The 24,839-nt window shown below is 38.5% G+C and overlaps 1 protein-coding gene across 7 annotated transcripts; it reads left to right on the forward strand.

Moving 5' to 3' along the window:
* The first annotated feature begins 5,003 nt into the window (after window positions 1–5,003).
* Window positions 5,004–22,712, forward strand: nmdyn-D7 (nucleoside diphosphate kinase homolog 7). 7 transcript variants are annotated; one of them, XM_071687560.1, is made up of 11 exons: window positions 5,004–5,129; window positions 5,488–5,573; window positions 6,020–6,124; window positions 7,706–7,872; window positions 15,777–15,938; window positions 16,182–16,389; window positions 16,719–16,833; window positions 18,792–18,925; window positions 19,641–19,751; window positions 19,893–20,000; window positions 20,784–22,712. In XM_071687560.1, exons 2-11 carry the CDS (start codon window positions 5,496–5,498, stop codon window positions 20,811–20,813), a joined length of 1,218 nt encoding a protein of 405 aa, XP_071543661.1. In that variant the 5' UTR covers window positions 5,004–5,129; window positions 5,488–5,495; the 3' UTR covers window positions 20,814–22,712. The 7 variants fall into 7 exon arrangements, 6 of the variants coding, with proteins under 6 accessions (XP_071543661.1, XP_071543663.1, XP_071543665.1 ...); XM_071687562.1 differs by having other exon boundaries at window positions 7,811–7,872; XR_011715738.1 differs by lacking the exon at window positions 20,784–22,712 and having other exon boundaries at window positions 18,792–18,914.
* Window positions 22,713–24,839: the final 2,127 nt, after the last annotated feature.

Genomic DNA, 24,839 nt, shown 5'->3' on the forward strand with positions numbered 1-24,839 from the left:
GACTGAGTTTGGTAAAGTGTGTGAAAGAAGAAAGTTAAGAGTAAATGTGAATAAGAGCAAGGTTATTAGGTACAGTAGGGTTGAGGGTCAAGTCAATTGGGAGGTGAGTTTGAATGGAGAAAAACTGGAGGAAGTGAAGTGTTTTAGATATCTGGGAGTGGATCTGGCAGCGGATGGAACCATGGAAGCGGAAGTGGATCATAGGGTGGGGGGAGGGGGCGAAAATTCTGAGAGCCTTGAAGAATGTGTGGAAGTCGAGAACATTATCTCGGAAAGCAAAAATGGGTATGTTTGAAGGAATAGTGGTTCCAACAATGTTGTATGGTTGCGAGGCGTGGGCTATGGATAGAGTTGTGCGCAGGAGGATGGATGTGCTGGAAATGAGATGTTTGAGGACAATGTGTGGTGTGAGGTGGTTTGATCGAGTAAGTAACGTAAGGGTAAGAGAGATGTGTGGAAATAAAAAGAGCGTGGTTGAGAGAGCAGAAGAGGGTGTTTTGAAATGGTTCGGGCACATGGAGAGAATGAGTGAGGAAAGATTGACCAAGAGAATATATGTGTCGGAGGTGGAGGGAACGAGGAGAAGAGGGAGACCAAATTGGAGGTGGAAAGATGGAGTGAAAAAGATTTTGTGTGATCGGGGCCTGAACATGCAGGAGGGTGAAAGGAGGGCAAGGAATAGAGTGAATTGGAGCGATGTGGTATACCGGGGTTGACGTGCTGTCAGTGGATTGAATCAAGGCATGTGAAGCGTCTGGGGTAAACCATGGAAAGCTGTGTAGGTATGTATATTTGCGTGTGTGGACGTATGTATATACATGTGTATGGGGGTGGGTTGGGCCTTTCTTTCGTCTGTTTCCTTGCGCTACCTTGCAAACGCGGGAGACAGCGACAAAGCAAGAAAAAAAAAAATATATATCCTCTACCACTTCTGAAACCACACTGCTCTTCCCCAATCTGATGCTCTGTACATGCCTTCACCCTCTCAATCAATACCGTCCCATATAATTTACCAGGAATACTCAACAAACTTATACCTCTGTAATTTGAGCACTCACTCTTATCCCCTTTGCCTTTGTACAATGGGCACTATGCACGCATTCCGCCAATCCTCAGGCACCTCACCATGAGTCATACATACATTAAATAACCTTACCAACCAGTCAATAATACAGTCACCCCCTTTTTTAATAAATTCCACTGCAATACCATCCAAGCCTGCTGCCTTGCCGGCTTTCATCTTCCGCAAAGCTTTTACTACCTCTTCTCTGTTCACCAAATCATTTTCATTAACCCTCTCACTTTGCACACCACCTCGACCAAAACACCCTACATCTGCCACTCTATCATCAAACACATTCAACAAACCTTTGCTTTGAAGAATGTATGTGAGAAATACTTAGAAAAGCAAATGGATTTGTATGTAGCATTTATGGATCTGGAGAAGGCATATGATAGAGTTGATAGAGATGCTCTGTGGAAGGTATTAAGAATATATGGTGTGGGAGGCAAGTTGTTAGAAGCAGTGAAAAGTTTTTATCGAGGATGTAAGGCATGTGTACGTGTAGGAAGAGAGGAAAGTGATTGGTTCTCAGTGAATGTAGGTTTGCGGCAGGGGTGTGTGATGTCTCCATGGTTGTTTAATTTGTTTATGGATGGGGTTGTTAGGGAGGTGAATGCAAGAGTTTTGGAAAGAGGGGCAAGTATGAAGTCTGTTGGGGATGAGAGAGCTTGGGAAGTGAGTCAGTTGTTGTTCGCTGATGATACAGCGCTGGTGGCTGATTCATGTGAGAAACTGCAGAAGCTGGTGACTGAGTTTGGTAAAGTGTGTGAAAGAAGAAAGTTAAGAGTAAATGTGAATAAGAGCAAGGTTATTAGGTACAGTAGGGTTGAGGGTCAAGTCAATTGGGAGGTGAGTTTGAATGGAGAAAAACTGGAGGAAGTGAAGTGTTTTAGATATCTGGGAGTGGATCTGGCAGCGGATGGAACCATGGAAGCGGAAGTGGATCATAGGGTGGGGGAGGGGGCGAAAATTCTGAGAGCCTTGAAGAATGTGTGGAAGTCGAGAACATTATCTCGGAAAGCAAAAATGGGTATGTTTGAAGGAATAGTGGTTCCAACAATGTTGTATGGTTGCGAGGCGTGGGCTATGGATAGAGTTGTGCGCAGGAGGATGGATGTGCTGGAAATGAGATGTTTGAGGACAATGTGTGGTGTGAGGTGGTTTGATCGAGTAAGTAACGTAAGGGTAAGAGAGATGTGTGGAAATAAAAAGAGCGTGGTTGAGAGAGCAGAAGAGGGTGTTTTGAAATGGTTCGGGCACATGGAGAGAATGAGTGAGGAAAGATTGACCAAGAGAATATATGTGTCGGAGGTGGAGGGAACGAGGAGAAGAGGGAGACCAAATTGGAGGTGGAAAGATGGAGTGAAAAAGATTTTGTGTGATCGGGGCCTGAACATGCAGGAGGGTGAAAGGAGGGCAAGGAATAGAGTGAATTGGAGCGATGTGGTATACCGGGGTTGACGTGCTGTCAGTGGATTGAATCAAGGCATGTGAAGCGTCTGGGGTAAACCATGGAAAGCTGTGTAGGTATGTATATTTGCGTGTGTGGACGTATGTATATACATGTGTATGGGGGTGGGTTGGGCCTTTCTTTCGTCTGTTTCCTTGCGCTACCTCGCAAACGCGGGAGACAGCGACAAAGCAAGAAAAAAAAAATATATATCCTCTACCACTTCTGAAACCACACTGCTCTTCCCCAATCTGATGCTCTGTACATGCCTTCACCCTCTCAATCAATACCGTCCCATATAATTTACCAGGAATACTCAACAAACTTATACCTCTGTAATTTGAGCACTCACTCTTATCCCCTTTGCCTTTGTACAATGGCACTATGCACGCATTCCGCCAATCCTCAGGCACCTCACCATGAGTCATACATACATTAAATAACCTTACCAACCAGTCAATAATACAGTCACCCCCTTTTTTAATAAATTCCACTGCAATACCATCCAAGCCTGCTGCCTTGCCGGCTTTCATCTTCCGCAAAGCTTTTACTACCTCTTCTCTGTTCACCAAATCATTTTCATTAACCCTCTCACTTTGCACACCACCTCGACCAAAACACCCTACATCTGCCACTCTATCATCAAACACATTCAACAAACCTTTGCTTTGAAGAATGTATGTGAGAAATACTTAGAAAAGCAAATGGATTTGTATGTAGCATTTATGGATCTGGAGAAGGCATATGATAGAGTTGATAGAGATGCTCTGTGGAAGGTATTAAGAATATATGATGTGGGAGGCAAGTTGTTAGAAGCAGTGAAAAGTTTTTATCGAGGATGTAAGGCATGTGTACGTGTAGGAAGAGAGGAAAGTGATTGGTTCTCAGTGAATGTAGGTTTGCGGCAGGGGTGTGTGATGTCTCCATGGTTGTTTAATTTGTTTATGGATGGGGTTGTTAGGGAGGTGAATGCAAGAGTTTTGGAAAGAGGGGCAAGTATGCAGTCTGTTGGGGATGAGAGAGCTTGGGAAGTGAGTCAGTTGTTGTTCGCTGATGATACAGCACTGGTGGCTGATTCATGTGAGAAACTGCAGAAGCTGGTGACTGAGTTTGGTAAAGTGTGTGAAAGAAGAAAGTTAAGAGTAAATGTGAATAAGAGCAAGGTTATCAGGTACAGTAGGGTTGAGGGTCAAGTCAATTGGGAGGTAAGTTTGAATGGAGAAAAACTGGAGGAAGTAAAGTGTTTTAGATATCTGGGAGTGGATCTGGCAGCGGATGGAACCATGGAAGTGGAAGTGGATCATAGGGTGGGGGAGGGGGCGAAAATTCTGGGAGCCTTGAAGAATGTTTGGAAGTCGAGAACATTATCTCGGAAAGCAAAAATGGGTATGTTTGAAGGAATAGTGGTTCCAACAATATTGTATGGTTGCGAGGCGTGGGCTATGGATAGAGTTGTGCGGAGGAGGGTGGATGTGCTGGAAATGAGATGTTTGAGGACAATATGTGGTGTGAGGTGGTTTGATCGAGTAAGTAATGTAAGGGTAAGAGAGATGTGTGGAAATAAAAAGAGCGTGGTTGAGATAGTAGAAGAGCGTGTTTTGAAATGGTCTGGTCACATGGAGAGAATGAGTGAGGAAAGATTGACCAAGAGGATATACGTGCCGGCGGTGGAGGGAACGAGGAGAAGTGGGAGACCAAATTGGAGGTGGAAAGATGGAGTGAAAAAGATTTTGAGTGATCGGGGCTTGAACATGCAGGAGGGTGAAAGGCTGGCAAGAAATAGAGTGAATTGGATCGATGTGGTATACCGAGGTCGACGTGCTGTCAGTGGATTGAATCAGGGCATGTGAAGCGTCTGGGGTAAACCATGGAAAGTTGTGTGGGGCCTGGATGTGGAAAGGGAGCTGTGGTTTCGGGCATTATTGCATGACAGCTAGACACTGAGTGTGAACGAGTGGGGCGCCTTTGTTGTCTTTTCCTAGCGCTACCTCGCACACATGAGGGGGGAGGGGGATGTTATTCCATGTGTGGCGAGGTGGCGATGGGAACAAATAAAGGCAGTGTGAATTGTGTGCATGGGTATATATGTATGTGTCTGTGTGTATATATATGTGTACATTGAGATGTATAGGTATGTATATTTGCGTGTGTGGACGTGTGTGTATATACAGGTGTATGGGGGTGGGTTGGGCCATTTCTTTTTTCTGTTTCCTTGTGCTACCTCGCAAATGCGGGAGACAGCGACAAAGCAAATAAATAAATATATAAATATATATATATATATATATATATATATATATATATATATATATATATATATATATATATATATATATTTATATATATATTATATTTATATTTTCCTCAATAACGAAAATATGAATAATTATCCGTTGATGGCTGTAGTAGAAATGAGTATTTCTTATTTTCTTATGTTATCTTTTTCAGTATTTGTATGTTTTGCAGCGTGTCTCTGTTTTCTACTAAAATAAAGCAGGCTGTAACGTGTGTGTTGCCTGCTTGCTTGGCTGGTTGGATGGTAGGCGGCTTACGGGAACGTCAACACCATAAGGCTTGTGTCTGCTGCACCACATCTTGACATATATCAGAGGAATGGTGAGAAATTTTATGATTACATCTTTTAATCTCCTTTTCGGTTATTATATGAATGATTCATATGAGAATGATCTTCTTTGTGAATTTACTGAGATGATGAATTAGTATTTGGTAGTATGAGTGTTGGTAATGTGTGATATATCTGACTGGGGTTCAAGTCATATTTCACCGCATCAAACCTGGCTTTGGAAAATTGATGCTAATGTATTAAGTGTATTTCATAGTTTTATATGATTACAGAAGTACAAGATATGTATAAATAATATTTTAACGTTTTATTGTTACAGTTTTTCATTTGTAGTTAAAAGGCTTCATCAGATTATTAAAAGAGTATTATATTTTCTCTGTGCCCTTCCAGTTCACACAATGAGTAACAAGATATTCATCATTGCACTAGTGGTCGCTTTAGCTGCTACCTTTATTAATACCTACCTGAAGAATAAGGTCAGCTTGTGTGACATTGTGATTGAATCAGAGGCTTGTTCCTTAATTAATATCATTTCTTTGGGCATTATTTATCGCACATCTCAGATATACTGCTCTCCATCAGAATCTTAGATTTTATTACTAGACATTTTTTTTCTTGACAAATATGTGTACTAACTTAACCTTTCATGACTCTAGGAATGATCTACATTCTTTGCAACAAATTGTTCATGAATTAAATTTTGCCTGTTGAATCATTGTCATTACAATATCTTGGATGTGTGTGAAAGTTATTATAAACTTAGCTATTATATGTCTAATATCAACTTTCCATTATATATTATCTCAAAAAGTTTTTATATGATTCATATTACACATAGATTATTTTGATAATGTTTATATTGACTGTACATAACCTTCTGTCTATACTCTGTTTCATTTTGATTTATGCTTTTTAAATCTAGGGAGAGATGCGGTATGTATTCCATACAGAATGGTATGATCCAGTTTCAGCAACAGTGAAAAAATTCTTGCTGAGTTTCTTCCCAAAGGATAAGTCTGTAGAAATGGTGAGTATTCCAGGGAGAGAAATAAAGTTAGATTGTTTTTGTCACTCATTTGAGTAGTTATGTCTGTACAGAAATTTTCCCACTACTGGAACTTTTGTATTGCTATCTTAAAATATTATCAGAATTATAGGAATTTAATTTTCATGACTATGATTTTACTTATAAGAAAATCTTTTGAAATGAGGCTCCACTTAAAACCCTTTACCATTGGAAAATAAATGTGTAGAATTACATGAAGATTGTTAACACTCTGATGGTGTGGAGGATTAAGTGCACTATTATAAATGGCAGACTGCAGACAACTAATGCTTTTACACTTGTTTTATATTTGTATTTTATGTATATAGTTGGAAAGATAGATAAAGGCTGTATAAAAAACATTAGTCCAAGACCTTTCCTTACAAAGAATAATCTTAAGTAAGCTACAGTGAGCAACATCATGCTACAAAAATAGGAAAGCATGTGTGAAGGTCATTGTTGTATAATATTTGAAATAAATTTTTGTATAAGACATGCCTTGTGATGTCACTGGCTTTTCAGAGCATTTATATGGATATGCCATTGAGAGAATGAAAGCAAGAATAGTGTAGAGGAAGCCTAGCTGTTTTTAATGATTTGGAGTTGCAAGTATTTAGTGAGAAAAAAATACAAGGTGGTAAATGAGTGATACAGAACATGTAAAAGAAAGAAGTCGAAATAAAAGTTGGTGGTGGACTTTAAAAGGAGGGACAATAAAGTGGAAGAGTTTGAAAAGTTTTGCTTTATAGATTCTGTATATCAAGTGAGCTGAAAGGCAAGGTAAGGGTGGATGGTGAACTATTGGAAGAGACTAGAAAAATTTAAGTATAAGGAATTGGTACTGAGCAAACATGACACAGTGGAAGGAGGAGAAAAGGAAAGAGCAGTTCAGGGTAGAAAGTTTATCAGAATTTTGTGGGGGATTATGAAAGGGAAGAATGTGCCCATGGATGCTTTAAAGGAATGAGATTTAGCATAGTTCTGCCAACATTAGTGCTTGTGTGTGAAACATGGATATAAAACAGACTTCATGGATTCAGGCTGTTATGATAAGTTATTTAAGGAATGCTTATTGTGTTAGCAGATAGGATGAAATAGATAATACTGAAGTATTTTGGAGATGTAGGATGACAGACAATGAAATGGAATGCAGTGACACAGAGTATATTAAAAGAGATACTGCACCTTGAAGTGGTTAGATCATGTTAAGAGGTTGCATGTTGGTCGATTGGTGAAGGATATTTTTATGAATGAAGCAGAAGGAAATAGAGTGATGGGAAGAAAGCTAACAATTTCGGATGGGAAGGTGAGAGATTACATTGTAGAGAGGATCCAGGAAGTTGTTAGGGGGATGGAGTATGCAATGGAGGTGTTTCAGTAGGGAAATCTTGAGACTTTTCTGTCATGGTCACACCCCAAGAGAGGATCTATCAGGGGAAATGAGATATAGATATGAATAGATATGTAGTTAGGTAGATTAATTGATTATGCTGTACATTTTCGCAGGTAACAAACCAGCATTATCAGAATATTAGCTCGTAATTTATGATGCCATGTTTTCAGTATGATCTTCGGGCCAAAAGGTTATTTTTAAAACGACTCCCAGTAGATGGTGTTGAGGAAAAGGACCTATACCTCAGCAATACTATTGTAATTCTTTCTCGACAGTTGAAAATCACTGACTATGCAGATGCAACGACACGTGAACAAATCAGCTCCAAAAGGCAGAGGTGAGGCTTGCCTGTACATGTTACTGCACTTAAATTGATATCTTACTGACTTTTATGGTACATTCTGATGAGATTGTAAGAAAGTGAATTAACTATGAGAAGTGTTATGAAGTCTAAAAGGTAAATGGAACAGTAGAGTGAAGGAAATTGTATAAGAAACAAGTATATTGTGAATTTTACATCACAGTATTTTACAAAGATTTTTAAAGTATAAGAATGTATCTGTGGGGCAATCTGCAGAAGGTGGATATTGACAGCGCTAAAATGTTAATTTGAAAATTGATGCCAGGAAGTGGATAGTGTAAATTGAAAGTTTATGGAAATTTTGACTGGAACAAGTTGACATGTTCAAGATTCATAGGAAGTAATCAGTATTCTCTTTTTGATAGGAAAACTTGGAGGTTGAGAAAGAGGGAGGGAGGGAATAAAGAAAACATCACAAAAGGTAAACTATTTTTAGGGTTTAAGTTCAGGCAAAGCTAATATTAGGTGCCTTGTTGCTGCTTGTCTGACATGATTAATATGTTTGCATGCCTAGGGCATCCTATGTGTGACAGTGACTGATATGAGCATTCCATGCAGTGATATGGAGGTAATTCTGTTTCAATCCTAAATCATACTTGTCTCAAAGAGTTGAAGAGGTCATGCATGATTTGTTTCTGAAAGATCATGAGTTATAGTATTACAATATACTTTGATGTTAAAAATTGATTGTATTTACTGATTAGGAGCAGAAGGACAGCTTTGAGATTTGTAAATACAGAAGCTTCTCAAACTTTTGATATGTATTACTACATAGGGGATAAGAGTGAGTGCTCAAATTACAGAGGTATAAGTTTGTTGAGTATTCCTGGTAAATTATATGGGAGGGTGTTGATTGAGAGGGTGAAGGCATGTACAGAGCATCAGATTGGGGAAGAGCAGTGTGGTTTCAGAAGTGGTAGAGGATGTGTGGATCAGGGGTTTGCTTTGAAGAATGTATGTGAGAAATACTTAGAAAAGCAAATGGATTTGTATGTAGCATTTATGGATCTGGAGAAGGTATATGATAGAGTTGATAGAGATGCTCTGTGGAAGGTATTAAGAATATATGGTGTGGGAGGCAAGTTGTTAGAAGTAGTAAAAAGTTTTTATCGAGGATGTAAGGCATGTGTACGTGTAGGAAGAGAGGAAAGCGATTGGTTCTCAGTGAATGTAGGTTTGCGGCAGGGGTGTGTGATGTCTCCATGATTGTTTAATTTGTTTATGGATGGGGTTGTTAGTGAGGTGAATGCAAGAGTTTTGGAAAGAGGGGCAAGTATGCAGTCTGTTGTGGATGGGAGAGCTTGGGAAGTGAGTCAGTTGTTGTTCGCTGATGATACAGCGCTGGTGGCTGATTCATGTGAGAAACTGCAGAAGCTGGTGACTGAGTTTGGTAAAGTGTGTGGAAGAAGAAAGTTAAGAGTAAATGTGAATAAGAGCAAGGTTATTAGGTACAGTAGGGTTGAGGGTCAAGTCAATTGGGAGGTAAGTTTGAATGGAGAAAAACTGGAGGAAGTAAAGTGTTTTAGATATCTGGGAGTGGATCTGGCAGCGGATGGAACCATGGAAGAGGAAGTGAATGATAGGGTGGGGGAGGGGGCGAAAATTCTGGGAGCCTTGAAGAATGTTTGGAAGTCGAGAACATTATCTCGGAAAGCAAAAATGGGTATGTTTGAAGGAATAGTGGTTCCAACAATGTTGTATGGTTGCGAGGCGTGGGCTATGGATAGAGTTGTGCGCAGGAGGGTGGATGTGCTGGAAATGAGATGTTTGAGGACAATATGTGGTGTGAGGTGGTTTGATTGAGTAAGTAATATAAGGGTAAGAGAGATGTGTGGAAATGAAAAGAGTGTGGTTGAGAGAGCAGAAGAGGGTGTTTTGAAATGGTTTGGTCACATGGAGAGAATGAGTGAGGAAAGATTGACCAAGAGGACATATGTGTCGGAGGTGGAGGGAACGAGGAGAAGTGGGAGACCAAATTGGAGGTGGAAAGATGGAGTGAAAAATATTTTGAGTAATCGGGGCCTGAACATGCAGGAGGGTGAAAGGCGTGCAAGGAATAGAATGAATTGGAACGATGTGGTATACCGAGGTCGACGTGCTGTCAGTGGATTGAACCAGGGCATGTGAAGCATCTGGGGTAAACCATGGAAAGTTGTGTGGGGCCTGGATGTGGAAAGGGAGGTGTGGTTTCAGTGCATTATTACATGACAGCTAGAGACTGAGTGTGAATGAATGGGGCCTTTGGTGTCTTTTCCTAGTGCTACCTCGCACACATGCGGGGGGGAGGGGGTTGTTACTCCATGTGTGGCGAGGTGGCAATGGGAATAAATAAAGGCAGACAGTATGAATTATGTACATGTGTATATATGTATATGTCTGTGTGTGTATACATGTGTACATTGAGATGTACAGGTATGTATATTTGCGTGTGTGAACGTGTATGTATATACATGTGTATGTGGGTGGGTTGGGCCATTCTTTCATCTGTTTCCTTGCGCTACCTCGCTAACGCGGGAGATAACGACAAAGCAAAATTAATAAATAAATAAGATACTAAATATTAGAAAGAATTTGCATCCTTTGAAATTATCTTGTTTCCTACCATCTTATATGTGGTTGATGGTGGTCATGTGGAAATAGGGAGGGCTCTCCTGTACAAATCTTGGGCATCATGATATTTGATCAAGGAAGGTCACAGAGAATTGGAGAAGGTATATCAGGGGAAGCTGTGGATGAAGTATTGGTGACAAGTAGAGTACTCTGAAATTTGACTTCACTCAGGCCACACCCTGTCCTACTTAGACTTTCCATCTGTGAGTTGCATATCTGACTGCTAAGTTTCCTTGCCTCATGTTAAATACTGTTAGTACTACAGTGTTGCTGCTGCATGATGTGGGATGAAATGGATGGTAATTCTAAGACACTATTTTGATGTTATTTAACCACTTACAGTACCAGGACCTGGAAAACTGAGCCTATGTGATTATCCAAGGACACTCTGTCTCATAGTGCCAAGATTGGACAGTGGACATATGAATATCTTCTTGCTGACAAGAATCCTTGTGACCTCTGTGATGTCACCAGTGACTCTGCTTGGACATGGAGAGACTCCTGCAAAATTTCTTCTGTTTTGACTTTGACTCTTTTGTGTGCATTTGTTTCCTTAATGACAGCTACCCAAGGGTCCACCCTTATCTTGCTTTTACCTGAAGATGGTTAGCCTGGCTCACCCTAACACATCTAGCTTTCACTTGTTCCTCTTGAAGGGAGCTGTTATATAAGTCCCTATCTAAAGCTGCATGAGTTCTTAATAGCTATTACTACCAGCTGCAGTGTCCATTTTCCATGATGCTGAGTTCCAAGACTCCTGCTGGTGCTTCCTGAGCTCCTGATCCACTGCTAGATCTACCTGTCTGTAGCCCCTTGCCATTGCCATTTGTGAGAGTTCCCAAGTCAATTAGAATTGCTGCACATTGCAGGCATCTGTCATTTGAGAACACAGTGTTTGTTAGTTTTAGATAATGATTCTACTCAAGATCCCAGCACCTAGTAATTCCCTACTCATGGTTCTCCTTAATCTTACTGATTTAATTTTGCTGCTGTTTCTCACTGTACTGTTAAGCAAGGAATTCCCAGTTTTTCACTCTTTGAGCTTAGAAGGAGGTTTTCAAGTTGATCTGAGGGGTCCTTGTACACCATCTTTTTATAGATGAGAGGTCTGCCAGGGGACTCTTCCATTCATCGTTTTTGAAAATAGGACAGTTAACTTCTTACCATTGCCTTGAACCCTGACAGTCATCATGTACTGCCTCTCCTTACCTTTCAGTAAACCTCAGTTTTTGAGTCACTATACTTTATGTACTTTCTAGTTATGCTTTAGCCTTCAGATTTCATTTTATGGCCATATGACAATGATAAGAATTTCTTTAATGTGTTATTCCATACTCACCTCTTCTCTGTACTCATTTAACTTTCCTAAGCCAATCTCTTTTGAGGAAATCATTCCTGGTTTCCTGGTCTTCTCATCTGCTGTACTCAAACAAGTACACCTCAAATGAGTGCACCTTTGTGTTTGCCATTCTGGAGCTGTAAATGTTGCATGCAAGTGGTGCACAAATGGTTATTATGCTGATTGCAGATATGCTCTTACTTGCGAAAGGCCTGTTAAGATCAACTCAGACAACATCTGACCCTCGTGAAATTAGGTATAAGCATGAAGGATGAAGTGTATTGGTTATTTGCTCACAATCATGTCATTTAGGTGAAGTTGAATTGTGGATTTATGGTACATGTGCTTCTGTTTACTGATGTTGACAAGCATATTCAAGTCCACTCATATGAATCACACATGTATTTGAAGGAGGAATACTTATTCCTTTTCACTGCAAAGTTTGTTTTATAATCTTGCTTGACAGTCAGGAGGTGGGTAACAGCTCAACAAGCTTTTTGATTGTCTACTAATGAGTGATAACATCTCTGTAAGCAGAATTATTTCATGATGATGCACTTATCCTAATAGATATGTAAAAGCTTCAGTAGAGCAATTACAGTGGGACAATCATTTATGAATATTTATTTTATATTTATATTTAAAGGGGAAGAGTGGTTTGGGAAGGTCTTGGGAGTAAAGTCAGGGGTTAGTGAGAAGACAAGAGCAAGGAAAGGAGTAGCAATACTCCTGAAACAGGAGTTGTGGGAGTATGTGATAGAATGTAAGAAAGTAAATTCTCGATTAATATGGGTAAAACTGAAAGTTGATGGAGAGAGATGGGTGATTATTGGTGCATATGCACCTGGGCATGAGAAGAAAGATCATGAGAGGCAAGTGTTTTGGGAGCAGCTGAATGAGTGTGTTAGTGGTTTTGATGCACGAGACCGGGTTATAGTGATGGGTGATTTGAATGCAAAGGTGAGTAATGTGGCAGTTGAGGGAATAATTGGTATACGTGGGGTGTTCAGTGTTGTAAATGGAAATGGTGAAGAGCTTGTAGATTTATGTGCTGAAAAAGGACTGATGATTGGGAATACCTGGTTTAAAAAGCGAGATATACATAAGTATACTTATGTAAGTAGGAGAGATGGCCAGAGAGCGTTATTGGATTACGTGTTAATTGACAGGCGCGCGAAAGAGAGACTTTTGGATGTTAATGTGCTGAGAGGTGCAACTGGAGGGATGTCTGATCATTATCTTGTGGAGGCGTAAGGTGAAGATTTGTATGGGTTTTCAGAAAAGAAGAGTGAATGTTGGGGTGAAGAGGGTGGTGAGAGTAAGTGAGCTTGGGAAGGAGACTTGTGTGAGGAAGTACCAGGAGAGACTGAGTACAGAATGGAAAAAGGTGAGAACAATGGAAGTAAGGGGAGTGGGGGAGGAATGGGATGTATTTAGGGAATCAGTGATGGATTGCGCAAAAGATGCTTGTGGCATGAGAAGAGTGGGAGATGGGTTGATTAGAAAGGGTAGTGAGTGGTGGGATGAAGAAGTAAGAGTATTAGTGAAAGAGAAGAGAGAGGCATTTGGACGATTTTTGCAGGGAAAAAATGCAATTGAGTGGGAGATGTATAAAAGAAAGAGACAGGAGGTCAAGAGAAAGGTGCAAGAGGTGAAAAAAAGGGCAAATGAGAGTTAGGGTGAGAGAGTATCATTAAATTTTAGGGAAAATAAAAAGATGTTCTGGAAGGAGGTAAATAAAGTGCGTAAGACAAGGGAGCAAATGGGAACTTCAGTGAAGGGTGCAAATGGGGAGGTGATAACAAGTAGTGGTGATGTGAGAAGGAGATGGAGTGAGTATTTTGAAGGTTTGTTGAATGTGTTTGATGATAGAGTGGCAGATATAGGGTGTTTTGGTCGAGGTGGTGTGCAAAGTGAGAGGGTTAGGGAAAATGATTTGGTAAACAGAGAAGAGGTAGTAAAAGCTTTGCGGAAGATGAAAGCCGGCAAGGCAGCAGGTTTGGATGGTATTGCAGTGGAATTTATTAAAAAAGGGGGTGACTGTATTGTTGACTGGTTGGTAAGGTTATTTAATGTATGTATGATTCATGGTGAGGTGCCTGAGGATTGGCGGAATGCGTGCATAGTGCCATTGTACAAAGGCAAAGGGGATAAGAGTGAGTGCTCAAATTACAGAGGTATAAGTCTGTTGAGTATTCCTGGTATATTATATGGGAGGGTATTGATTGAGAGGGTGAAGGCATGTACAGAGCATCAGATTGGGGAAGAGCAGTGTGGTTTCAGAAGTGGTAGAGGATGTGTGGATCAGGTGTTTGCTTTGAAGAATGTATGTGAGAAATACTTAGAAAAGCAAATGGATTTGTATGTAGCATTTATGGATCTGGAGAAGGCATATGATAGAGTTGATAGAGATGCTCTGTGGAAGGTATTAAGAATATATGGTGTGGGAGGCAAGTTGTTAGAAGCAGTGAAAAGTTTTTATCGAGGATGTAAGGCATGTGTACGTGTAGGAAGAGAGGAAAGTGATTGGTTCTCAGTGAATGTAGGTTTGCAGGCAGGGGTGTGTGATGTCTCCATGGTTGTTTAATTTGTTTATGGATGGGGTTGTTAGGGAGGTGAATGCAAGAGTTTTGGAAAGAGGGGCAAGTATGAAGTCTGTTGGGGATGAGAGAGCTTGGGAAGTGAGTCAGTTGTTGTTCGCTGATGATACAGCACTGGTGGCTGATTCATGTGAGAAACTGCAGAAGCTGGTGACTGAGTTTGGTAAAGTGTGTGAAAGAAGAAAGTTAAGAGTAAATGTGAATAAGAGCAAGGTTATTAGGTACAGTAGGGTTGAGGGTCAAGTCAATTGGGAGGTAAGTTTGAATGGAGAAAAACTGGAGGAAGTGAAGTGTTTTAGATATCTGAGAGTGGATCTGGCAGCGGATGGAACCATGGAAGCGGAAGTGGATCATAGGGTGGGGGAGGGGGCGAAAATTGTGGGAGCCTTGAAGAATGTGTGGAAGTCGAGAACATTGTCTCGGAAAGCAAAAATGGGTATGTTTGAAGGAATAGTGGTTCCAATAATGTTGTATGGTTGCGAGGCGTGGGCTATGGATAGAGTTGTGCGCAGGAGGATGGATGTGCTGGAAATGAGATGTTTGAGGACAATGTGTGGTGTGAGGTGGTTTGATCGAGTAAGTAACGTAAGGGTAAGAGAGATGTGTGGAAATAAAAAGAGCGTGGTTGAGAGAGCAGAAGAGGGTGTTTTGAAATGGTTTGGGCACATGGAGAGAATGAGTGAGGAAAGATTGACCAAGAGGATATATGTGTCAGAGGTGGAGGGAACGAGGAGAAGAGGGAGACCAAATTGGAGGTGGAAAGATGGAGTGAAGAAGATTTTGTGTGATCGGGGCCTGAACATGCAGGAGGGTGAAAGGAGGGCAAGGAATAGAGTGAATTGGAGCGATGTGGTATACCGGGGTTGACGTGCTGTCAGTGGATTGAATCAGGGCATGTGAAGCGTCTGGGGTAAACCATGGAAAGCTGTGTAGGTATGTATATTTGCGTGTGTGGACGTATGTATATACATGTGTATGGGGGTGGGTTGGGCCATTTCTTTCGTCTGTTTCCTTGCACTACCTCGCAAACGCGGGAGACAGCGACAAAGCAAAAAAAAAAAAAATTTATATTTATATTTATATTTATATTTATTTTATATTGCTTTGTCGCTGTCTCCCGCGTTTATGAATATGTAATAAGAAAACCCTCTTGTTTTTAAATGCAGATCATAATTTTAATCCTGTACGATATTTTTTCACTACCACTTTATGATAATTTTTCTATATAAGCCTTTTTAAATTCTTGTTAGAGTTGCGGCTTGCATGCTTTTGCACTCTAAGTATAGCTTTAATGAAAATAAAGAATTTAAAAGCTTGCATTATTTCTTCAGAACATTTGCAATGGTGAAGCCTGATGCTGTTCATAGATTGGGAGAGGTCATTGATTTAATCCAAAGTCAGAATTTTGAGATCAGTCAAATGAAAATGGTTCATCTGTTGAGAAGTCAGGCAGAGGCTTTCTATCGAGAACATGAAGATCGACCATTCTTTGAGTGAGCAGTTATTCTTGTATTAGTTTAAAATTCTGATGCATTGCCAATTCATGAAAGATATAGTTGTGAGATTGATTTTCTTGATCTTCTAAGAAGAAAAAAAGACACTGCTAATGATCTGTGATGTTGACTTGGCTGACAGTTCTAAATGGTCAATCAATCAGAAAAAAGTATCTAAATAATATTTTCATTAAAGCTGTGTGATAGTGCTGTATGACATTTTAATTTTCTCCCATTCACTAGACCTCTGTTGGACTATATCACAAGTGGCCCTGTTGTTGCTCTGGAATTGATAACAGCTGATGCTGTTAAAAGATGGCGAAAGACCTTAGGACCTACAGACTCTAATATAGCAAGACTAGATGCACCAGAGACACTTCGAGCAAAGTTTGGCAAAGACAAGCAGTCGAATGCAGCACATGGTTCTGACTCAGAAATCTCTGCCACAAGGGTTAGTTGTTGTGAATAGCTACCACTCTGTGTGTCATGATGTTTTGAAAGATATGGTCTGCAATGAAACCACTACTTGTACTTGTAGTATATCTTTACACTTGTGATTCTTTGTTTTTGCTGAGAATTCTGCTTGTTTAGTAAATGTCACATGAGAATATTTCCTCTTGTTTGCAACCTAAGAAATTCATTAAATGAACTCATACATAATTTTTCAGTCTCATTGACAATGCTCAACTAATATTAGAGATTTTGATAGGAATAAGAGCCTTTTACTGAAGGTTTTACTTTGTAACTTTATAATTAAAGTGTGTTGTGATTTTTTTATAGGAAATTGAGTTCTTCTTCCCTTCATCAAAAATGAATGATGTGCTGGTACCACAGACTACTGCTCGTTTAGCAAATAATACTTGCTGCATCATTAAGCCTCATGCTGTTGCTGCTGGTGAGTATTTTGTCACGGTTTTATATGGACTAAGCAGTTGACTACTAAAAATTCTCATTCTATGATTAAAAATGCATTATTACAAATCATGGACAAAATGATTTTTTTTCATTTTTTCATTCATTAGTTGATTAGTTGATTGTAAATGTAAACAGCAGTCTATAGATAAATCAGTATACTGCATAAAAATGAACTGTTAAGGAAAAATTATGACAACTATGTTAAATTCCTACATAAGTTGGTATTGGAACCATCCTTGGTTACGAGAAGGAAAAACTAACATGGTCCAAAGAATCGAATGTCTGGGAAGTTAGAATTGTTGTTCCTGAGTGGCAGTTGAGATCCTGTAAGGGCTATTTTGGACTAGATTTCTTGTGAAATGGAGAATCAAACAACCAGATACTTCTGACACGACATGAAAAGTGTACTAAACCCCACTTGGAACTATTACCTCCAAAGCTACTTTGGTGGAATATGATCGATAAATTCTTGTCTTGTATTGCAGTACCCTCAAACTGAAATGATCAAAGATGTGAAGAAGGATTTTTTGTAATTATTTTGATACTAACACTGATTTAGAGAAAACTGTAATTCCCTCAATTACAGCTACTATGGTTTAGATGAAGTAGGATAATTTCTGATAATGGTATTTATATCAGAAAGGAAAGAGGAAGAGGTAGACTATACTGTCAGTCCTTTAGACAGAACTAATAGTGTATTTGTATAAGCTTTTGGAATCCACCTTCTTTAAGTTCCCAGTCAGTGGCCAAGTCTCACTGTAAAGATGTTTAGATTTAGGAAAATTTTGGTGGAAAACAAGATGAAAGGTGGATTTTATATTATTCATGAACAAAGGCATTTCCTGTTTGTGTTCATTCTTTAAGTGGTTCTTGAAGTGTTTTCAACACATGGTACTATTAAGTTTGAGGCTTAGTTCATAGTTTAAGGTTACACATTTACAGGACTAAGTAAAAGATTGTATTGTGTAGAGAGAGAACCCAACCAGCCATATTTAGAGATCATATGGTAAAGGAAGTTCTTACAAAGCACATCAGATCTTCATGGGATAAAGAAAAAAGAGAAGGAAGCATATATATGAATATTTCAACACTGGCTAACTTGGAACATTGACTGGTACAGCAGGATATCTCACTGGAGCACATATGTCTAATTTTCCTTCTTTAGACTGACAGATGACTCTTTGGTTACAATTGGGATATTTAGCTTGTTTCAGAGGCTTAGAAGGACCTTTAGTGTTTAATGTACTTAATCAAAAGATGAAACTTGTAATGAGGCTTGTAAAACCTTGTTTTCTGGTTTCCACTGTTCCTTACTGTAGCTTGTTTAGCAACTGCTTGAGAGTTTTGGTATAGCATCTCAACAGATACTTATGATATATTGTATAATGTTGTGAGCTTAAACATCCATCTGAGTATACATTCATAACATTGTGTATGCATATGCTTGATGAAGAAAAAGTTCTGAATCATGTAAATTTGATATGAGATAGACACATGATATTAATTCATGTTGTGAAGTGCATGATATTTGGCACAGCTGCAAAATGTCTTCATCTTTTATGACTTATACAATGACCCAATTATTGTATTTAGAATTCTCAACTTTATCTAGTATTGTATTGTGAGTTCTAAAGGCATGCACTGATTTGATCTGGTATTTTTTAATGAATATACAAAGCTACTACTAGAGACTTTGTAACATAAACGAACTGAAGTATTGAATTTTTTTTTTTATTTACACATGACATCTCCATATATTTTCCATTCACAATTCTAATTTAGCTGAGAGCACACCACACCGAGCTGAGCTGGCTGTAGGAATCTCAGCTAATAGGATGTAAACATAGATGGTTGCCCATATGCCGTGGTAGATATGTTTGGTATTTTGTGTTGAGAGGTATGTGGTTATGTGAAATTTTAACCACATGATTTTTCTAGGTAAAATGGGAAGCATTCTGAAAGCAATAAAAGATGAAGGATATGATATCTCTGCCCTTCAGATGTTTCGTATGGATAAAGTTCAGGCAGAAGAATTTTTAGAGGTGTATAAAGGCGTAGTGAGTGAGTATCCTGTGAGTATCTATTTAGTTTTTATTCTTTTCTCACATGCCTTCCCAGCCTTATCAAATTAGCATAAGGGACCAGAATTTAAAGGAAAAATCCTTATATGGTCTTCCTCTTTCTACTCTGTAATGATATTTCATCCCCTCTTGAACTGTTGTCATGTTGATAATAATGATAGGAAGAAACAAGCTCTGCAAGCATATTTTTCGAGAATGGGATATTAAGTAAGGAGACTGAACTGCAGGGATTTATGAACTAGAGAGAATACTGAGTGAAGAATTGAAAATCAAGATGGGAATTGATAAGGAACAGAGGGTTGATTGTGGAAAAAAATGGATGATTTGCATGGATAAGGAATAAAAATCTAATAGCAACAGAAGTGAAACTCAAAATTGTTTCTAAGTAGGAATGAGGAAAACTAAAAGAGAATATATAGGAAGGAATAAAACAAAATTTAAAGTGATGGGAAGGAAGAGGTGAAGAGCTAACACAGTGATAAGATTTATAGGATTGAGGATTGAATTGCTGGTAGTTTCAGCATGTGGTGTAATGGATGAAGAGAGGTTAGGAGGAAAAGAGATTATTTAATAAGTGCAATAGCTGGAAAGGAAGAGATAGAAAATTTGCTTTATTAGAAAAGATGATTAAAAGATACATTTTAGTTATTCATGAGCGAGTTTTTATATTATTGGTCATTCCATTACATATTGTTTGACATTACAGGGTATGGTACAACAGCTGCTATCTGGCCCAGCTGTAGCTTTGGAAATAACTAGCATACATGGAACCGAGACCCCATTGAAGTTCAGAGAATTTGTTGGACCTGCTGATCCTGTAAGTTGTATTTTCCTCTGCTGATTGAATGAAAATTTCATGGAAAGTTTCTTTTGTTGTATTTTTGATAATCTGTGAGGTATGTATGAAAAATATCTCATTAATGTGCTGAGAAATTATAGAATGAAAATTTTTTGATAGGCTGTAGCCAGAGAGTTGCGACCACACAGTCTAAGGGCCTGGTTTGGGGAAGACAAAGTGAAGAATGCAGTACACTGTTCAGATCTGCCCGATGATGGTCCACTTGAGGTATGCCTGAATTTTAGATGATTTTGATATAAAAAAAAAGACATAGATTTAATATGTGAGGAACAGAAAAATTTTTCCCAAAATTTTAGAAAAGATTTTGGTATTTGGATTATGATTGAAAGATAATTTTCTCATTTCTAATTAGCTATGTGCACATAAAGAGTGTTTATGTGAAAAAGTATACAAAGATGTGCCATAGCTGTATTTTTGTGTTGATTGCTTTGATTAATGTTGAGGTATGATAGCCTCATGTTCGCTCTGTGACTTTTCATCTGTGGGTTATGATAGCCTCGTGTTCACTCTGTGACTTTTCATCTGTGGGGTATGATAGCCTCATGTTTGCACTGTGACTTTTCATCTGTAGAATAGGAATTAACAGAACAGACTTAGACTGATCTAACTAATGCTCTACCTTCTTTGTTGACTGATCAACAGAGTTTGATGAATGTCTTTTGGTGCATCTTACTAGGAATGCTCATTGTCAGCAAATGTAGGAAAAGACATTAGCAAGAAGTTGATTTTTTGTGAATACAGTGAGAAACTGCAACAATTTTTCTTTCATCCAACTTAAGAAAAATTGAGACAAAGCCAACAAGTTTATTAATCTTTGTAACATATATCAGCTATAAGGAAAATTGTTCTTTAGTATTGAAGGTCTTGTTTTTTAATAGAAAATATGTGAAGGGCAAATCGAAGTTTACTGACTGTGATAGTAACTAATATAACATCTCTTTTCTCTAGTGACCTTGTCACCTTCTAAACAGAAACTTTCACATTTTCCAGGTTGAATACTTCTTCAAGATTCTCCAGTGATATGTATCTATTAGTGTTGTGAACAATTAGACTCTGATACCTTGATGTAAATGTATAGTGAGTAGTATTGTATTTCTTATTTTGTATTTGATGAACAGAAGTTTGTGATATCATCATACTGCATTTAGCATTATGACACTTAAAGATCTTTCATAGTGAGTTAGACAGAGATCCAATATTAACATACAAGTCTCAGTGTGCCATTTTTTGTTATTGCTGTTTTCTTGCATAAACTGAAATTTTTATATTATCCTCCACAGTGAGGTAACATCCCCCCATTCTAGATAAATTAACCTAATCCAGGGCCACATCATGATAGACTGCCTGAGCAATTAGCATATCCAAGATGAATAAAACGATGTTAACCCTACCAAGTTGTGAGATTTGTCCCATGTCTAATAACTTGAAATCACAGAGCATTACCTCTCCATCAAAGTAATATTTGTGGGGCTCCCCTGTAGAATTAATGTTTACCAACCAATTGTTTAAGACTACTGATTAAAGTGCAGTAGAAGAGTCTGGGACAGAATTATACATTAGATTCCCAATTTACATTCCCCTCCTCATACGTTTTCAGGTAATATATTTGTATGGTCACTGTATTCCAAGTTGATCTTACAACAATAGAATAAGTAGTTAAGAATAGAGAAAAAAGTGCAGAATGTATTAAATGGCAGAGAAAAGACTACTGGTATTCAGCTCTTCCTCTATTGACAAACGGTTTTGATTTGCTGTGCTGAAAGAATTTCTTGTGTAATGTAGTTTAAGTTAAAAAGTGCAAGGTAACTGAAGGTGATTTATTTGTACAGCAGTGTTACACAAAACTCTGCTCTTAAGGAGACTACTAGTGATCTGTGAAGTAAGTGATGTATCTTTTATGGGTGAAATGATTTGAGTCTTTGGCAGCCTGTCAGTAATTCTCAATGAAAAAACTTGTATACTCACTGAACATACCTGTTAGTCACATGTTTATGGTAATGTTTTGATGTGCAGGAGTACAGTGGTATCATTATACTGTTGAGTAAGTGTTATGTGATACATCATTACAAATTAGGGATTACTATTTTCGTGACTTGTCTTTCCATAGTTTTTAACTGCCTTTATGCAGTTTTTTATTTTGTTCCTGCTATTGTTCATGCTGCTGAGGTGACCATTATTCCTTTATTTCTTTCTTCATATTTGCTGCTTTATTTATTTGTCAGCCATACCATCATGTAAATCTGTTAAGTATATAGTTTCAGCACTTTCTGGGTTTATGACATTTGAAGTTGGGAAGATGGTTGGTTGTCAAGAATTTTGAAGATTCTTCATATTCATTCTAGCTTTAAATGTAGGGAGAGGTAACAGTAATTAGTTGAACAGATGTCAGTGGTATAGATTTTCATAGTCTTGTCATGAGTGGTAAAAAATTAGACCAGTGTTTTCCCTCGCAACATGTCATCATTCAAAAATCTTTTTCATACATGCATTCTAGGTTGTTATTTCTTGATATTAATTGATTTGTTATACATGTAGTCAAAAACGTGTAGTTTCGTGATAATTTTAATTGCTATATGCTTTTGACATTTAAGTGCAGTTGATGAAGGGAGTTAGGTTTCCCCATTGTTACATTCCAGCTACAGTTGCTAACTAGGAAGCTCACTTCTCATGGTTGATAATAGGCCCTTTTAAATGGTCATCACAGTAACCCAAATGTATGATATTTGTAAATAGCTTGAGAACTGGAACTCCTTAATCATGTTAATCTTCATGTTCATTGAAGTGCACTTTTTTATCTATTCTTTTGTTGTCAGTATGATAGTGGTAAGAGTTGTGATAATTGGACGAAGACCATAACATACTTAAGTATTGTTCATTGTATTTATAATTCAAACTCTAAATATGAATAATAAAGTAAGATTGGTATTTGTTGAACCTGACTGCTTCAGAATTTAACTTAGGGAGAAAGTCTTTACATTTTCCACTTTCTCTATAAGCTGTTACAACCAACTTATGTACATTCATAACAAAAGTTATTTTTATAAAGTGTGACATCCAAGCACCCTCTTTGGACAACATATGAATGATTCAGCAACACTTTTTACTTGTGCCTCATTTTTTATTTACTTGAACGCTGCTTCCCACATTAGTGGGATAGTGCCAAGAACACATGAAGAAAGGCCACATTTCTTCTCATCCATCCTCTGGCTGTCATGTGTAATGCATCGAAACCACAGCTCCCTTACCACAACCAGGCCCCATAGACCTTTCCATGGTTTACCCTAGCCACTTCACATGCCCTGGTTTAGTTAATTGGCAGCACATCAACCCTTGTATAGCACACCATTCCACTGCACTCTATCCTGTGCATGCCTTTCACCCTCCTGCATGTTTGGGGCCTCAATCACTCTAATTTTTTTTTTCGCTCCATTCTTCCATTTCCAAATTGATCTCCCCATTCTTCTTGCTCCCTCCACTTCTGACACATATATCCTCTTTGTTAACCTTCCTCCCTCATTCTCTCAATATGTCCAAACCATATCTACACAATCTCTTCAGCTCTCTCAACTGCAACTTTTTTTATTACCCACACCTCTCTCTTCCCCTTTTATTACTTTTATAGTTTGTGCCTTGTGCTTAGCTGATAATCTTGATACTTCATGGTCCTCTCAACCATATTTCAAGCGATATTTCTTACTGATACCTTAACTATGATTATATCATGGATGACTTTGTAGAATACCTGAATTCTAACAGCCTTAATGGTGCAGTATCTTGAGATATTGTCAGCATTCCTATATGGTGTCTCATGCTTAGAATCTTAAAAACTGTATTGATGTTGAGTTAGTTTATAGATTACCTTAGAGTACTGAGTGCCCTTGATTTGCGTGTTTATTAATTTAATGCTGGGGACCTCTGCATTGCAAAACAATATTCTATGTGAAAGGAGCATATTGTTTAGGATATAGGCGACATGACTGCAACTTTCTGCAACATAATGTTTGGATTTGTATTGCTAAGGGAAATGATAGAGGAACTGAATGGTGAATGGAAGTCAGTGAAAGAGGTTAGAATGTTTAGGACAGGGTTAGATAGATGTGTTTAGCAAACCTAATCTTTTGGCTGGAATGGAATGAAGGGTTTGGGATTGGGCTTGTTTGAGGGTTGATAGGCAACTTTTGATGAGATTGAAAAAATCTTGGTTATTACTTTATCTAAGATGATCTAGGATTAGATATGTTTAGGAGAAAGCATTGAGCATAAGCATTTAGAACATCAAAAATTCAAATTCAAAACTTGAATTCCAGGAGAGGTTTGATTAGAGGCTGAAGAATGAACATGAAATGGTACAAAATGAGGTGGAAGTGATGTGAAGGCTCATCATCACATTGATAGAGGCTACCACAGAGGTATGTGACAGTAGAGACAGGTTGTAGAAATAAAGGGACAGCATGGTAAATTGATGGTGTAAGGAAGATATTTAAAGAAAAAATGATTATGAAAGAAGTTCAGTCTACTAAAAATGTGATGGCTGGAGGGTTAAGTGGGAAGAAAATATAACTGTAAGTGAAACAGAATGAAAATTAGTGTATATGACGACTTATGATGGCGAGACTATGTTTACCCCTGATGAATGGCAAGACTATCTCTACCCCCTGATAGATGGCAATACTATCTTTACCCCCTAATATATGGCAAGACTATCTCTACCTCCTGATAGATGATAAGACTATCACTACCCCTCATAGATGAGAAGACTATTTCTACCCTGATAGATGGCAAGACTATCTGCACCCCCCTGATAGATGGCAAGACTATCTGCACCCCCCTGATAGATGGCAAGACTATCTCTACTATCTAATGTATGACAAGACTATCTTTACCCCCTGATAAATGGCAAGACTATCTCGACTCCCTGATAGATGGCAAGATTATCTCTACCTCCTGATAGATGGCGAGACTGTCTCTACCATCTAATATATGGCAAGACTATCTCTACCCCCTGATAGATGGCAAGACTATCTCTACTTCCTGATAGATGGCAAA

This window comes from Panulirus ornatus, chromosome 43 (genome assembly GCF_036320965.1).
Source record: "Panulirus ornatus isolate Po-2019 chromosome 43, ASM3632096v1, whole genome shotgun sequence".
Classification (NCBI taxonomy): domain Eukaryota; kingdom Metazoa; phylum Arthropoda; class Malacostraca; order Decapoda; family Palinuridae; genus Panulirus; species Panulirus ornatus.

What these genes read in the sequence shown, in the direction of transcription:
- nmdyn-D7 (XM_071687560.1), top strand. Translation starts at nt 5,496, where the DNA reads ATGAGTAACAAGATATTCATCATTGCACTAGTGGTCGCTTTAGCTGCT. An exon ending in ATCAGCTCCAAAAGGCAGAG is followed by an intron (nt 7,873 to 15,776) that starts GTGAGGCTTGCC and finishes TTATTTCTTCAG; the next exon opens with AACATTTGCAATGGTGAAGC. An exon ending in CCGATGATGGTCCACTTGAG is followed by an intron (nt 20,001 to 20,783) that starts GTATGCCTGAAT and finishes CACATTTTCCAG; the next exon opens with GTTGAATACTTCTTCAAGAT.